General features: G+C 32.7%; 2 protein-coding genes across 3 annotated transcripts; both read right to left on the reverse strand.

Annotated features, from left to right (window-relative positions):
- Nucleotides 1-266: 266 nt before the first annotated feature.
- LOC111800643 (uncharacterized) lies at nt 267-3,641 on the reverse strand. Its single transcript, XM_023684431.2, has 3 exons — nt 3,283-3,641; nt 2,122-2,472; nt 267-983 (listed from the first exon to the last, which is right to left on the reverse strand). Exons 1-3 carry the CDS (start codon nt 3,532-3,534, stop codon nt 459-461), a joined length of 1,128 nt encoding a protein of 375 aa, XP_023540199.2. The 5' UTR covers nt 3,535-3,641; the 3' UTR covers nt 267-458.
- Nucleotides 3,642-7,692: 4,051 nt separating this feature from the next.
- Nucleotides 7,693-10,921, reverse strand: LOC111799851 (serine/arginine-rich SC35-like splicing factor SCL30A). Of its 2 annotated transcripts, XM_023683333.2 has the most exons (7): nt 10,768-10,829; nt 10,348-10,436; nt 9,820-9,975; nt 9,193-9,270; nt 8,391-8,555; nt 8,177-8,296; nt 7,693-8,072 (listed from the first exon to the last, which is right to left on the reverse strand). In XM_023683333.2, exons 2-7 carry the CDS (start codon nt 10,365-10,367, stop codon nt 7,943-7,945), a joined length of 669 nt encoding a protein of 222 aa, XP_023539101.2. In that variant the 5' UTR covers nt 10,368-10,436; nt 10,768-10,829; the 3' UTR covers nt 7,693-7,942. The 2 variants fall into 2 exon arrangements, with proteins under 2 accessions (XP_023539101.2, XP_086981982.1); XM_087125856.1 differs by lacking the exon at nt 10,348-10,436 and having other exon boundaries at nt 10,768-10,921.
- Nucleotides 10,922-13,061: the final 2,140 nt, after the last annotated feature.

Consider the following 13,061-nt stretch of genomic DNA (forward strand, 5'->3'; position numbering starts at 1 on the left):
TATTAATTTGTAAATTTTACACGTGTATAATAAAAATTTAAATAAAAGAATTAATGTATTATTGGAAACAAATATTGAAATAAAATGAATAAGAGTATTCATTATTCTCCAAATTTTTTTCGTTATTATGGTTAAAAAAATAAGATAAACAAGAATGGAATTAACAAAATCCACTATTTTATAAATATACATAACCAAAATCAATTTTATTTAAAAAAATATAGAAACTATAATAGATTGAAGCGGAAAATACTAGGACTAATAAATAAAACTAAAAGGACATGGACCGAAATGACATTTAGATACGAGAGAATTACAATATTTACAGTTACATAACTCAAGTTTAGCCAAATGTTGTATCATGTTAATATTTAGGTTAAAAAAACGTCATTAAACTCGCTATTTAAGATGAAAATAGAGGAAATTTTTTTTAATAAATAACGGCTTTTACCATTGGATTATCGAGCGGTGTCGTCCAATCCCAACCTTTCATTTGTTTGATCATTCTGAATCTGTTTTGGCGGGATAAAACTATCCACAGACAATCCAGGAACATTAAACGCCACATCATCAATACTCCAGCTCTCCTGCAAACGTGTGATCATAGGACCAGTTTTGAGATCGTCTCCAAATCGTGTGATGACGACGTTGGTCTCGCCAGAGTGGGCGATCATTACACCGTCAACCGGTCGATAATCATCAATTTTTGTGGACATAGTTGTTTCCCAATACATTGGGTGAGAACCAGGGGATTGAATCCGAGTCAACGAGGAATCTTCCAAGTATACTAAAAGTCCACGTCGTTGACAAAAGTAGCCGTAGATCGCGTGCTTGATCATCTCGGCTGTGTTGTCGCTTCGATCGACGAGGTCCGTCTGATCTGCTGACAATTTTAAGACGAAACAATCAACAGCCATGATTTGCTTTTCTCCCATGTACTGTGCTGGAGAGAATACTTCAGAAATTGCTAGCGGATCAAGTCCCTGTTTAAAAGCGTTGCATAACATAAGTCAAAGTCAACATCTTCCAACATATTATTATTTTTCTAAAAACAATAATTGAATTATTAATTATTATACACACCCTTCATCCACCCCACTTGGGTCCAGTGTCCTCGCAGGCACACCGGCTCTTATAACATTCATAATTCTCTAGGGACGGGCGTAGCAGTGTCCTCACTGGCACACCAACTCTCATAACATTCGTAATTCCCAAGGGACGGGCGTAGCAGTGTCCTCACTGGCACACCAACTCTCATAACACTCGTAATTCCCGAAGGACGGGCGTAACAGTGTCCTCACTGGCACACCAACTCTCATAACATTCGTAATTCCCAAGGGACGGGTGTAGTAGTGTCCTCACTGGCACACCAACTCTCATAACATTTGTAATTCCCAAGAGACGGGTGTAGGGATTAGACTTTAAAATTTGCGAAGAAAGATAGGTTGTAGCTCTTCTCTATTCAAGCACTCAAATAAAAAGCTTTAATAATTTAAACAACTTTTTTGTCTCCCACAAATGGTAGGGTCTCAACATCATTGTAGGGTACCCTCCATTTTCTTTCCTTTTTTTTCTTTTTGAGGGTGGGGCTAAATTAATAGGCCTACCCACATCTAAAAAATAGAGAGATTAATAAATAAAAATAAAAACTCGACATCCAACCACACGAGTATAATTTGGTACGTAATGTATCTCTCTTTAATCTTAAAGTAGGTTAAAATCTCGACCCTTTCATTATAGAATATTTGTTTTTAATTTTTTTTTATAAAATTTAAATACAATGATCTCTAACATAGAATATTAAAATTTTTAAAACTAAACTTAGATTTAATTGAAAAAAAATTAAAGCTTATTTGATAAGTATTGTATTTTTAATTTATATTTTTAAAAATTAAGATTACAACTAATAGTTTTATATGCAGATTTCTTTGTTTTGTCGTCAATTTCATAAAAATATATTTAAAATCTAAATTAAAATTTAAAAATGTAAAAAAAAAAAAAAAAAAAAAAAAAGAAGGGTAATAAAATTTAAAACTATTTTTAAAAAAGAAAAAAATTTAAAAAATCAAATTAGGTGAAATAATAAGACATTGAGTGGAATTAAACATTGAAAAGGCTTGCCTGAAAAGCACGGCGGAGAGGGCGGACGGCGCCCTTGGCGGCATGAGAACCAAGCCAAGGCGTGTGCCTCCAAGCGACGTTGCCATCGCTGCCGGCCACAATGCTGTGGCCTCCCACAGCCAGCTCTATCAGCCACTTATTAGGAATCATTTGCCACATCACAAAGCAACCTTTTTGTGCCACTCCAACCGTGGGTCCTCCGCCGCCGCCGCCGCCGCCGGAGCTAACCTCATCCGCCATCCCCATACTTAGTTTTCCCGTCACAAATATATTCTTCACTCTTCCTTTCAGTTTTCGACACCCAGTCGCAGCCGTAAAATGTTCTATAATATACTGAGACGACGACCAAACCTATACCAAAAAAATAATTTGATTGATTACAATAATATCTCTAAATTATAATACTATTTTGATCATATTTAAATATTTAAATATATATTTCTAAATATTCTTATAATTAAAAAAATATATATAATTGCATTAAACATGAAATTTGGACATTAAAATCCGTACACATTAGTCCATTTAATTGGCAACACTTTATAAATCCACTCCAAATTTATTTAATAACTTCGCTAATTTAATTATAATATAGAAATAAATTATGTCAATTGAAAGACATATTTGAAATTTTTTAAATTTTAAGAATTAAATAAATAAAATAGTTACAGGATTTGTTTCATAATTTTATTTTATTTTAATTAAATTAAGTATATAGTTCTCAAGTTCAAGTAAATTTCGAAATACTTTTAAAAATTAACTTTTATTTTGAATTAAGCTAAAAATGTAAGCATTTTTTCCATTTAAAACTAGAAAAAAAAAACATAAATTTAATTAAAAAAAAAACGTCATAAAAAATATCTAAATTTATAATTTAACATAAATCCAAAAATAAAAATAAAAAAATCTTGCAGACATTTCATATATGTTTGTTTTGTTAGACGGAACATGACGCTCTACAATGGTACGATATTGTCGAGTATAACGAACACGACTCTCCACAATGGTATGATATTGTTTGATATAAACCTATGATCGCTCCTTAAGCTAGGAGAGGCCTAACTTTCATCATCCAACATGTTTCACCTAATTTATTTTCTTCTAAAAATATATAAAAAGAGAAAAAAAATTATTAAAAAATAAATAAAAAAGCTGAAATACCTGATTGGTTGAGGAAACGATAGTGTTAGGTTGAACGGAGACGGGAAAGAGAGGGCAGCCGAGGACGCTGAGAAGGACATTAAGGCTATCGGACTTTTTTCCACAATAAAGGATCGAAAGATGAGTTCTGATCCAGTTCCGCCACGATCGTCCTCCGCCTCTGCTGCCGGCGGCGGTGCTGCGGTTGCGATGCCGTGTCCGGCCGTCATTTTCGTCGATCGGCTCCTCCGATAACGGCGCAAGGCGATTCATCCTCTGCAATTGCAATTTCGGAAGAAGCAGAGAGAAGAGAGTGGGAGGTTACCTAAAAAGATCAGAGAGAAACAGAGAGAAACAGAGAGAGAGAGAGAGGAAGCGTCTGAAGCTTTATGTACGACTGCTTTAATAGCGACCTCCCCTCGCTCGTTCTCTTCTTTTTCCCCCACTTGCGCCCTCTCGCGCGTGCATTCCTCTCCATTTTCTTTTTTAAATTCGAATTAATTAATTAACTCTATCCAATTAAATTACAAATTTAGTCTTCTTAATTTCATTTCTAATATTTTATAAAATTTCATAAATAATAACTAAAATTATAATTTAACCATAATTAGACCAAAAAGAATTTGATCATATATTTATAAAATATCTATTTTAATATTTTATATTAAAAAATGATAATTTTTGTTATTATTATTATTAGTTATAATTTTATTGAAATCTCGATTATAATTTTTTAAATAAAAATCAAAATAGTCGATTAAAATAATTTTTTTTAACAATATAAGGATTATAATGAATGAAACATAATTAAATAGATAAAAAAAATGATATTTTAAAAATATAAAGACGAGAATAAACTTAAGATTTATTATTTTATTACTCTTTTTTATTATGTGAATTTTGACATTTATAGAAAAGTAATTGTTGCACGTTTTTTTTTACGGGAAAAAATAACCCTTTAATAAAGCTATTGTAATGTTTCAAGATTTGTTTTGAGTGTGCTATTTTGAATTTTTTAAAGTAAATTCACCAATAATAATAATAATAATAATAATAAAACTACAATATTTCAATTAAATTGAATTAATGTCACAAAAATATAAAAATTAAACTATATTTATCGCTGTATCATACATTTATCTCTAAATATATTATATATATATATATATATTATATTCAACCATATATTAATTGATATATTACTTTATTGTATAGGGTCCATGCTATTTTTATTTTAAATTGTTTTCACACTATGTCTTAAAGGCTAGTTTTATATTCTTTTTCTCCCCCAGCATGACTCCTAGACCTATACTCCGAGAGGTAAATGATTTATAAAGTTTGAAATTAATACGCTTCAAGTTGGTATTTGGAATCTGACAGGGACTCGTTCCAAGCCAAGCACATAGTTACTCAAAAGAAACGGTATATTTTTATTGGTATAGATAGTAAATATCTTTTAAGCATTTTTTTATTTATAACTATTATAGGTTTAGGATGTGATATTGACTCATTGACAAACTCTTCTTTAATGCTCGGGTGTCGCACTGTCCAATAAAAAAAAGGTGTTATTATATGTAAAAAAAAAAAAAAGGCATCTGGTTGGTATATATAGTAACTATCAATTGTTTTAATCATTTTTCGACTGTCATATCTTTAAGATTGTTCTCATATGAATGTGAGCTCGATTCAACCCGATCTTTGTACTTGGGTGTCACGATATCCGGCTCACAAAAGTTACTATAATATGATAGCAAGTGGGTTTGATTGAAAATTGAGTTAATGAACCGATCTACTTCTTCACATGAGGCTAGTTAAAAAAAATATATTTTTTTACCTAATCTAAGTGCTGAAATAGGTTGTTTTATCCTAGAAATTTAACCCATTGAAAATGTTAATATTATATTTTACCCATATTAACTTTTTTTCTTAACAGTAGTTTTTTAAATTTGACAGCATCATTGTTGTAATGCTGTCTCACGTGATGAGTATGGACAAATTTAAAAAAAATACTTAACAAAGGACTAAATTATACATTTAACTTTTTTGAAAAAAAAAAAATATATATATATATAAACAAAATAATATTAAATAAGTTAAATGCATAAAATTGTAAGTTTATTGGTAGAGCTAAAAAAAATGTCTAAAAAATTTAAATATTTAAGAATTTATTAAATATAAAATTTAAAGTTTTGTTTAATTTGTAGCTATTGTAGGTCATTTTTTTTTACAGAGGTACTATCAGTAATTTTTTTCGCTTCTCGAATGAGTATGTAAAAATTTCTTTTCTAGTTTTGGTGTCTTACTATACTTAATAGACGATACTAAGGCTAAAACGAGGCAAGAAAACATTTATGACCATGTGTACAAGATCATATAATCCAAACCGAGTGTGAAAATCTTGACTTTGAGTATTTAAAGCATTAGGTGAAAAAACTGAGTCACCGCTAATATTTTTGAACGGTTTTGTTAGAAATATTTAAATTTGATGAAATTGACACATATTTTCAATAGAAAAAGATCGACCTATTTATTTATTCTTTAAAAAAATTTAAGAACTTTTTAGACACCGTTCTCACACGTTTGTAAACTAAAATTTTATAATTTAGCTTATTAAACTAACTATATTTGTTAGTGTGAGTTGAAGTTACTTTGCAAGTGCAATCTAGAAAGTACTATATATATATATATATTATATTACAAACCACTTCTTTAACAGCTTTATTCTGTAGAAATCACTTTTAGGACATGATGACCATCTTACTTCAAAGCTTTGCTTCTCAATTTTTTTTTTAAATTAAATAATAAAAAGCTTACATTTCCTTGCAATTAAAATTCCAAGAAATTAGATTCTTTTTATTATTTATTTGATTTCATAATTTTTAAAAATAGTTTTGGGAGAAAAAAAGAATCCAAGAATAGAAAATAATTTTATTTTATAAATATAATTTAAAAAATAACAAGAGCAATGATAATAATAATAATAAAAGAAAACAAGGACATATGTTCTTTCAATAAAATTTTGGATTAAAATAAAAAAATAAACTCAAACAGGAAAAAAAAAAAAAGTAAACATTATATATATTATGTAAATTTAAAATGGAATTAAATTGATGTTTCAAATTGGAAGACAAAATAAATAGTAAAATTTGTAGAGGTTTTTAAACTGGTGGGCCCTACATAATGAATCGATGACGTGACAAGTAATTCTAAATAAAATAAAATAAAAAGAAAAAGGAAAAAGAAAAGTGAGGTGGGCGCGTGGAGAGAAACGCGAGTGGTGGTGTACGTTGTGTAGTCAAAATATAACGCCACCACGAATGGCTACCGAGAAGGAGGAGGAGCTTAAAAGGGAGGCAATCTGAGTGCAGACAGCAAGTCTACATCTTTTTTTAAACTTAACCAGAAAATAAATAAAAGTTAAAATATATAAAATGGTAAATTCTTATTTCAGGTTAATTCCTAATTTGGTAGTCTAGTTTTATTCTTAATATATTAAAAATAATCAATTGAATATGAATATTATCATTTATTAAATACTTGTCTTAAGAAATATTTTTAAAAAATGGTTAAAATTATTAAAATACAATCCAAAAGCTATAATACCAAAATTGTCTTATTTTCGCTTTTTGTAAAAATAAATAATTTATTTTATTAAATACTTTAAATTGTGCCTTTGAAGGGCAATAAATATGATTTAATTAGCGAAGTCATTTTCTCTGACGTTTGATTCGTACTGTTTGGATACGTTTTCCGATCCTATGATGATGGGCTGATTTTCGAATTTACCTTTTACTCCCAACCGTAGTATTAATTTTACATCCACGTGTAACCATTTCATTGGCTTTTCCTCTGCCACAATTTTAATTCCGGTGGACCCTCTTTCTTATTTACGTTGACTTACAGGTTTCAGCCGCTGGGCCGTCGTTTACATCCACGTGTAAAAATTTAATGTTTTTCAAATGAAATAAGAACCTTTTTAAGTAGTAAAAATATAAAAGATGAGTTCAAACATTTGGAGTGGATGGATCAATCCTCTAACCTTCAAATGAAATCAATCCTTTTTATCATCCACGCATCTAGCTAGCTATTTTTTCACAAGACCTCTCCTACAATATCGTCGCTACAATAGTTCGGGTTGGAATGGTGTAGTTCCTCGACACCTAGAACACTAGGATATCGAACCATGAACGAGGAAAGGCATGAGAGGTTCTTGACTCGTGGAGACACCAAAAGACCCTTGGATGGATAGAGAGAGAGAGAGAGAGGGCAAGCTTTCTTTAGATTTTTTTTCAAACCGTAAAGAATTGAACAATGATTTTTTCGTGTTGTCAAAGAATTGAAACGAAAATAGATGAGTGTCTAATTGAATTGATCGGGTCATTGGGAGGACCGGACCAGACCAGAAGTAAGACACAAAATTAGAGAGAAGTGTTAGGGGTAAAAAGAAGGGCCTAAAATTCCCAAGGTTCCATTCTACATAGAGAAAACCACCATATGGTCCATACATTTTAAAATAAGAACATGAAATCAGTGGCTCTAAAAGAAAAGACCAAACCATTTTCTAAATCATATACAGACTTCCGAAATCCCAACATCTCTCTACCTTAATAGTTTCTGGGTTTTTAGAAAAGTCACCTAAACTAAGCTTAACCCACTTTGTAACTTGGGAAGTATTTTTTACTCACCTAGAATAGCTTCCGCTATAGCTCCGGCTCCTGCTTCGGCTTCGGCTATAGCCACGGTCCCTTGAATCATACGGTGACCTTGAGTAGGATCGCTCCCTGTACCTTCGGTCCCTAGGCGAGATCGACCTGTATCATATAAATAAGGTTAGAATCGTCCACCCCACAACCCTCTCTTTTCTAAATGGTCCAATGATCATTATTGAAAAATACTACAAAGTATAACTGCCCACCTTGAATATCGTCTGGACCGAGCAGGGGAATAATATTCAGGACTACGTGAATATTTTCGACCATGGGGCGGTGATTGAGAATATTGCAGCGGGGAACGCCTGTAACTGTAGGACCGACCCCTGATTACAATTTCATATGTGAACAACACTATTAGTAATAGGGAAAATTTTGAAGGCATTTCTAGAGAGTTCAGAGAAGTCAAGAGATGGCAACCTTGATGAGTCTCTTGCTCTCATCTGTTCAGGTCTCTTCCTGTTCTCCTCAGCAAACACAACAGTTAATTCACGACCCAATAGAACTTGGCCATCTAATTCATACTTTGCATCAGCAGCATCAGCAGGATCAATGTACTGAACAAACCCAAAGCCGCGTGGTTTTCTGCACTCACAATCACATACCGTTCATAAATACAGAGTTTAACAATGGATGTTAATACAAAGTTTGACAATTTGATGACTAGGGGCATCATTACAATCATCAATCAATCCAGAGACAAATTGCCAGTGGACAGAAGCATATACAGACAACATAGAGCACTAACAAATATGAGTGTCACCATGCTAACCTTCTGCGTGGCAAAGAAAAAAATTGAGATGAAATTCTTCAAGACTTGTGAACTTCTTCTCTATGTATTCAATCAAACCCACCTTCCACCGAATCTTCATGTACACATTAAGTCATCACAACTTACTTGAATGTCTTCAACACAACAACCAAATTACTTGCTTCTTGTCTTCCACTAGATAATCTTATTACTTCATTGGTGACAGTCTTCGACACTTCCAATAAAAACAACCAAACTCGATAAACTGATTGTATGTTGTTTGGAAACCAAATAATTGACAGCCATAGAAGTAGCAATTTAGAAAATATTTTCATAAATATGAAGACTACATGCGTATGAAATAAAAGGACTAAAAATGAGTTTGAATATAACTACTGTAAGACAAACGCTTACATGCATACACACCAGATGCATACAAAGAAAAAGCACAATCTTCAAGAGTATGCCTACCCGGAATAATAATCTCGTGGCAAGTAGATGTCCTTGAGAGGACCAAACCGCCCAAATAATCCACGTAGATCCTCTGGCCTGCAAAAAAAAGTAAGAATGAAGAAGTTTATCAAGTCAATATAGAACAAAAGCAGACACATTATCCTTTTTCCCTTTAAATTCTCAACAACTGAAACTCCATTGTGCAATTACTCAGAAATCTTTTTTGGTCGAGAGTCATCTTTGAATGGTTGGCATTTGTTCTTTTTCCTAACAGAAATGTTTTTTCCTCCTCATTTTGAGAAGGAAAATACAAAATATAACCTACCCAAGGAATATATAATATAAAATGCTTTTCAAAAGAAAGGTAAACTGTGACCTTCAAACCATTTTTTTTTTTTTTTTTGAAACAGAATTCTGATCTATCTTGAAGCTTAAGAGAAAGGAGAAAAATCCAACAAAGAAAATTACACAAACACTTCAATTTGAATCTTCTTAGCTTCCAATTAAAATAAAGAAAGAAAGAAGTACGGAAAGCTGAAAATTGGATCAACCAGAGAACATATTTTTAAAAGATATCATTTCTTTATAATTCAACAAAACATAATTGAAGAACCAACAGATAATTGTATAAATGCAGCCACAAACCTGCAGTCATGCCTTAGGTTCCGAACCAAAAGACTTGTCGGCAGATCCCTTCCCCGGCCTCCATGACCCCTTGGGCTAAGGCTTCGATTTCTCCTGCCATAACTCCTTGGTGGCGATGGACTGTAACTGTAACTTCGACCTCTCATTTTCAATTTCCTATAACAATTGGAATAAAATAAATCACGGTGTTAAAAAAAAAAAAAAAAAAAAAAAAGGAACACCAAGATGAACATAGCCTAAATCTGCGAACATTAACGCACATCAATCAGCATGCTACCACAGATTTCTGTCATCACTCACAAGAAATAAACAACGAGTGATTCTTTCTTTTGCGTCAATTGAACATGGGCAAACGTTCCAAGCAGACGAATATTTATTTAGAACACAAACACGGTATCAACTATTTAAACAAAATATGCCACTAGAAGATCAATAGAAAACAGCGTAAGAAAATTTACCGATACCGATACTAAATTACACAAAACATAACAGATTGATTCAGCGACAAACTAGTCACAAAAAGATTACTTATAAACTTTTCCTTCCATCGACTGCTTCAATATTTCTTCACAACGAATGAGATCGATATCGGAGATCACAAAAATATCACCAGGAAACTACACAGACAAAAACAGGATTTCTCAAAACTCTCTTTCACAAGAGTGCTTCTCAAATCAAACAAAACCTCAAAGGAATAACTACTCTAAAAATAGTTAAACGAAAAATATGTAAATTCGCCAATAGTTGCAGCCCTTTTCACAGATATCGTTCTTCAAACGTGATCAAAGAGATGGACAACACAATTCGGCATAAAAAGGAATAACAATAAAATAAAAATAAAAATAAAAAAAAGTAGAGATTTCTTGAATCAAAACTCGATAGAATCAAATTTGCGATCGAGAAAACATTGAAAGAAAGCAAGAACAAAGAGAAGAAGAAGGCGAAAACCTGAGAATCAGAGAACCGATAAATCGAACGGAGCCTTTTCCTCCAGAGACAAATTCTGCAATCTTCCTTGGGGCTTTTGTCTCCTCTACCTCGAACGCCCTTTATGTTCGAGAAACTTCCCTCGGATTTGTTTCAGTACTTCGCAGGTCTATGGCTTCTCGTGGACGCTCTTTTACGACCACTTGTTAGACGGAGATCGACGATTATGATTGACTGATAATTATAGAAAGAGATTTGTAACTTTGCTATTTTTAAATTCTCTTCAATATTCTTCTTCCCAAAATTCGTTATATTCTTATTTTGTCATACGAATATTGGTTTAATTATATTTCTTCTATTAAAAATGGACGTTTTTCCACTATTGTTTTACCCGGGTTATTTAGGTATTGCTCTCGAGAAATTCCCTCGAAATTTGGTACGTACAATACTTCCATAATATTACTGGTTGACAGCATGTACTTGTATTAGATCGAGAATCATTTAAAAGTTTTCAAGATGCATACACGTTTTTCGTCGATTAATGAACTATAAGAGTACCACTGGTGCAAATAGTTATGAATATCAATTGATAAAGGTACGAGTCGATAGAAATAAATTGTCTAGTCTCTGTTATAAATACCCGTTCACCCTTTCAAGATTTTCATCCCAAGTAGTCTCGAGTAAAGCGAAGTGTAGTAGTATTCTATAGATTGTTTTCTAATTTGATAAGGCAACTCTAATCCTCAGCCCAACGATCCATTGTTTTAGCAAGAATCTTTGAATCAAAGTAATTAACACCTCTTTATACTAAATTTGGATCAACCAAAAGATAAGGCATAGAAGATCTAGCAAGATTTGGAACTTTATTCTAAATTGAGTCATTCCATAATCTAATTTGATGGCTCGTGTGCAATTCTACCACAAGAATTGCTTAAAACTTAGAAATGGTAAATATGATGCTTCAATCTTTAAGGGAAACGTCTCAATTTGAGATCTGAATTACATTTATCCACGAATCTGAATTTTACATAACATACTGTTGTATTTACAGTCTCCCGACAAAAGACGTTTGTTGACGGGATTCGAATCTGAATTTTACGTAACATACTGTGGGTATTTATAGTCTCCCGACAAAAGACGTTTGTTGACGGAATTTACTCAAGACGTTTGTGGACGGGATTTATTCCCGATCCCCCTTTAATCTCCACAGAAGAATTAGTCAAATTGACCCTTTTACTTTTATATAATTTATGATGTGCTTGAGTGGCCAATGCGACTTGAGCTCTTGCACGTAGATTTGAATTTTGTTGTTGACATATTTTTTTGAATCGCAGGTTATACTGACATGGTTTCAACTACGAAATCAATTAGTTTTTGACTCGGGGCATCAAGTCGTCTTTCTTATTTCTATGGTTAGAGATTTTCCGTATCAAAATCAAAGTAAGATCTCAATGGTCGCGACTTTCGACCTCTCGTTTACTGATGGATCGGGTAGCCCAGAGATGCTAGCTGCTAACATTTTTTGAATCTTCTTGGCAATAGGTACATTTGGAACGGATTCTTATCATAATCTCTTATCCATTGATATTAATAAAGAGTAGGAGTGTTACCTACCAAGAGTTGTATTCAACGTAGAAGTAATAATAAGAAAACACAGTCAAATAGTTCTTCATTTGAGCGTTTCACTCGAAAACGCTAATCATTACACACAATAATTTGAAAAGTTCAACTAAATTCTCAACCGAATTACCTTGTTCGATCAGCTACCACGACCGATAACGAGCTTATGATCTTCATTTGAAGTGGTCAAGCAGTAGAATTCTTACCATTGAGGTGAAGAAGTTGAGTCAAAACTTTCAAAAGCTGAGTTTTAAAACGCGTTTGCTAGAGAGAGTTTTCCACACTCATGCTTCGTTTCCCACTTTGATCCTACATCGGTTGGAGGGAACGAACACATTTCTTATAAGGGGGTGGAAACCGAACCCGTGCGCCAACACGAGCGTGTCCATGCCCTCGCCATACACATTGACCTTAAGAGCTTCAGCAATGGCTGCTGCTGATGATGATCCTCCACAGTTGAATCCACCTACCATTTTGATTTTGCCTTTTGCTTTGGAGTTTGATATTCTAGGTCTTTTGGTTATGTATTTATAGTGGATTTTGTGATATGATGCAACAAAAAAACAACCAAGATATTTTTGAAATCCTCTCGTACAACTACACTGAGTATACACTCGATAGTCTCAATATATCATTCCCGACAATTCTAAAACATGGTCAATAATGATAAACTACACTGATTATACACTCGAGCT

This window comes from Cucurbita pepo, chromosome 8, assembly GCF_057944985.1.
Source record: "Cucurbita pepo subsp. pepo isolate OVF chromosome 8, ASM5794498v1, whole genome shotgun sequence".
NCBI classification, from domain to species: domain Eukaryota; kingdom Viridiplantae; phylum Streptophyta; class Magnoliopsida; order Cucurbitales; family Cucurbitaceae; genus Cucurbita; species Cucurbita pepo.

What these genes read in the sequence shown, in the direction of transcription:
- LOC111800643 (XM_023684431.2), bottom strand. Translation starts at nt 3,534, where the DNA reads ATGAATCGCCTTGCGCCGTTATCGGAGGAGCCGATCGACGAAAATGAC. An exon ending in TCGTTTCCTCAACCAATCAG is followed by an intron (nt 2,473 to 3,282) that starts GTATTTCAGCTT and finishes TTTTTGGTATAG; the next exon opens with GTTTGGTCGTCGTCTCAGTA. An exon ending in CTCTCCGCCGTGCTTTTCAG is followed by an intron (nt 984 to 2,121) that starts GCAAGCCTTTTC and finishes GCTTTTAAACAG; the next exon opens with GGACTTGATCCGCTAGCAAT.
- LOC111799851 (XM_023683333.2), bottom strand. Translation starts at nt 10,367, where the DNA reads ATGGAAGGAAAAGTTTATAA. An exon ending in ATGGAAGGAAAAGTTTATAA is followed by an intron (nt 9,976 to 10,347) that starts GTAATCTTTTTG and finishes CAATTGTTATAG; the next exon opens with GAAATTGAAAATGAGAGGTC. An exon ending in CGGTCCAGACGATATTCAAG is followed by an intron (nt 8,073 to 8,176) that starts GTGGGCAGTTAT and finishes TATATGATACAG; the next exon opens with GTCGATCTCGCCTAGGGACC.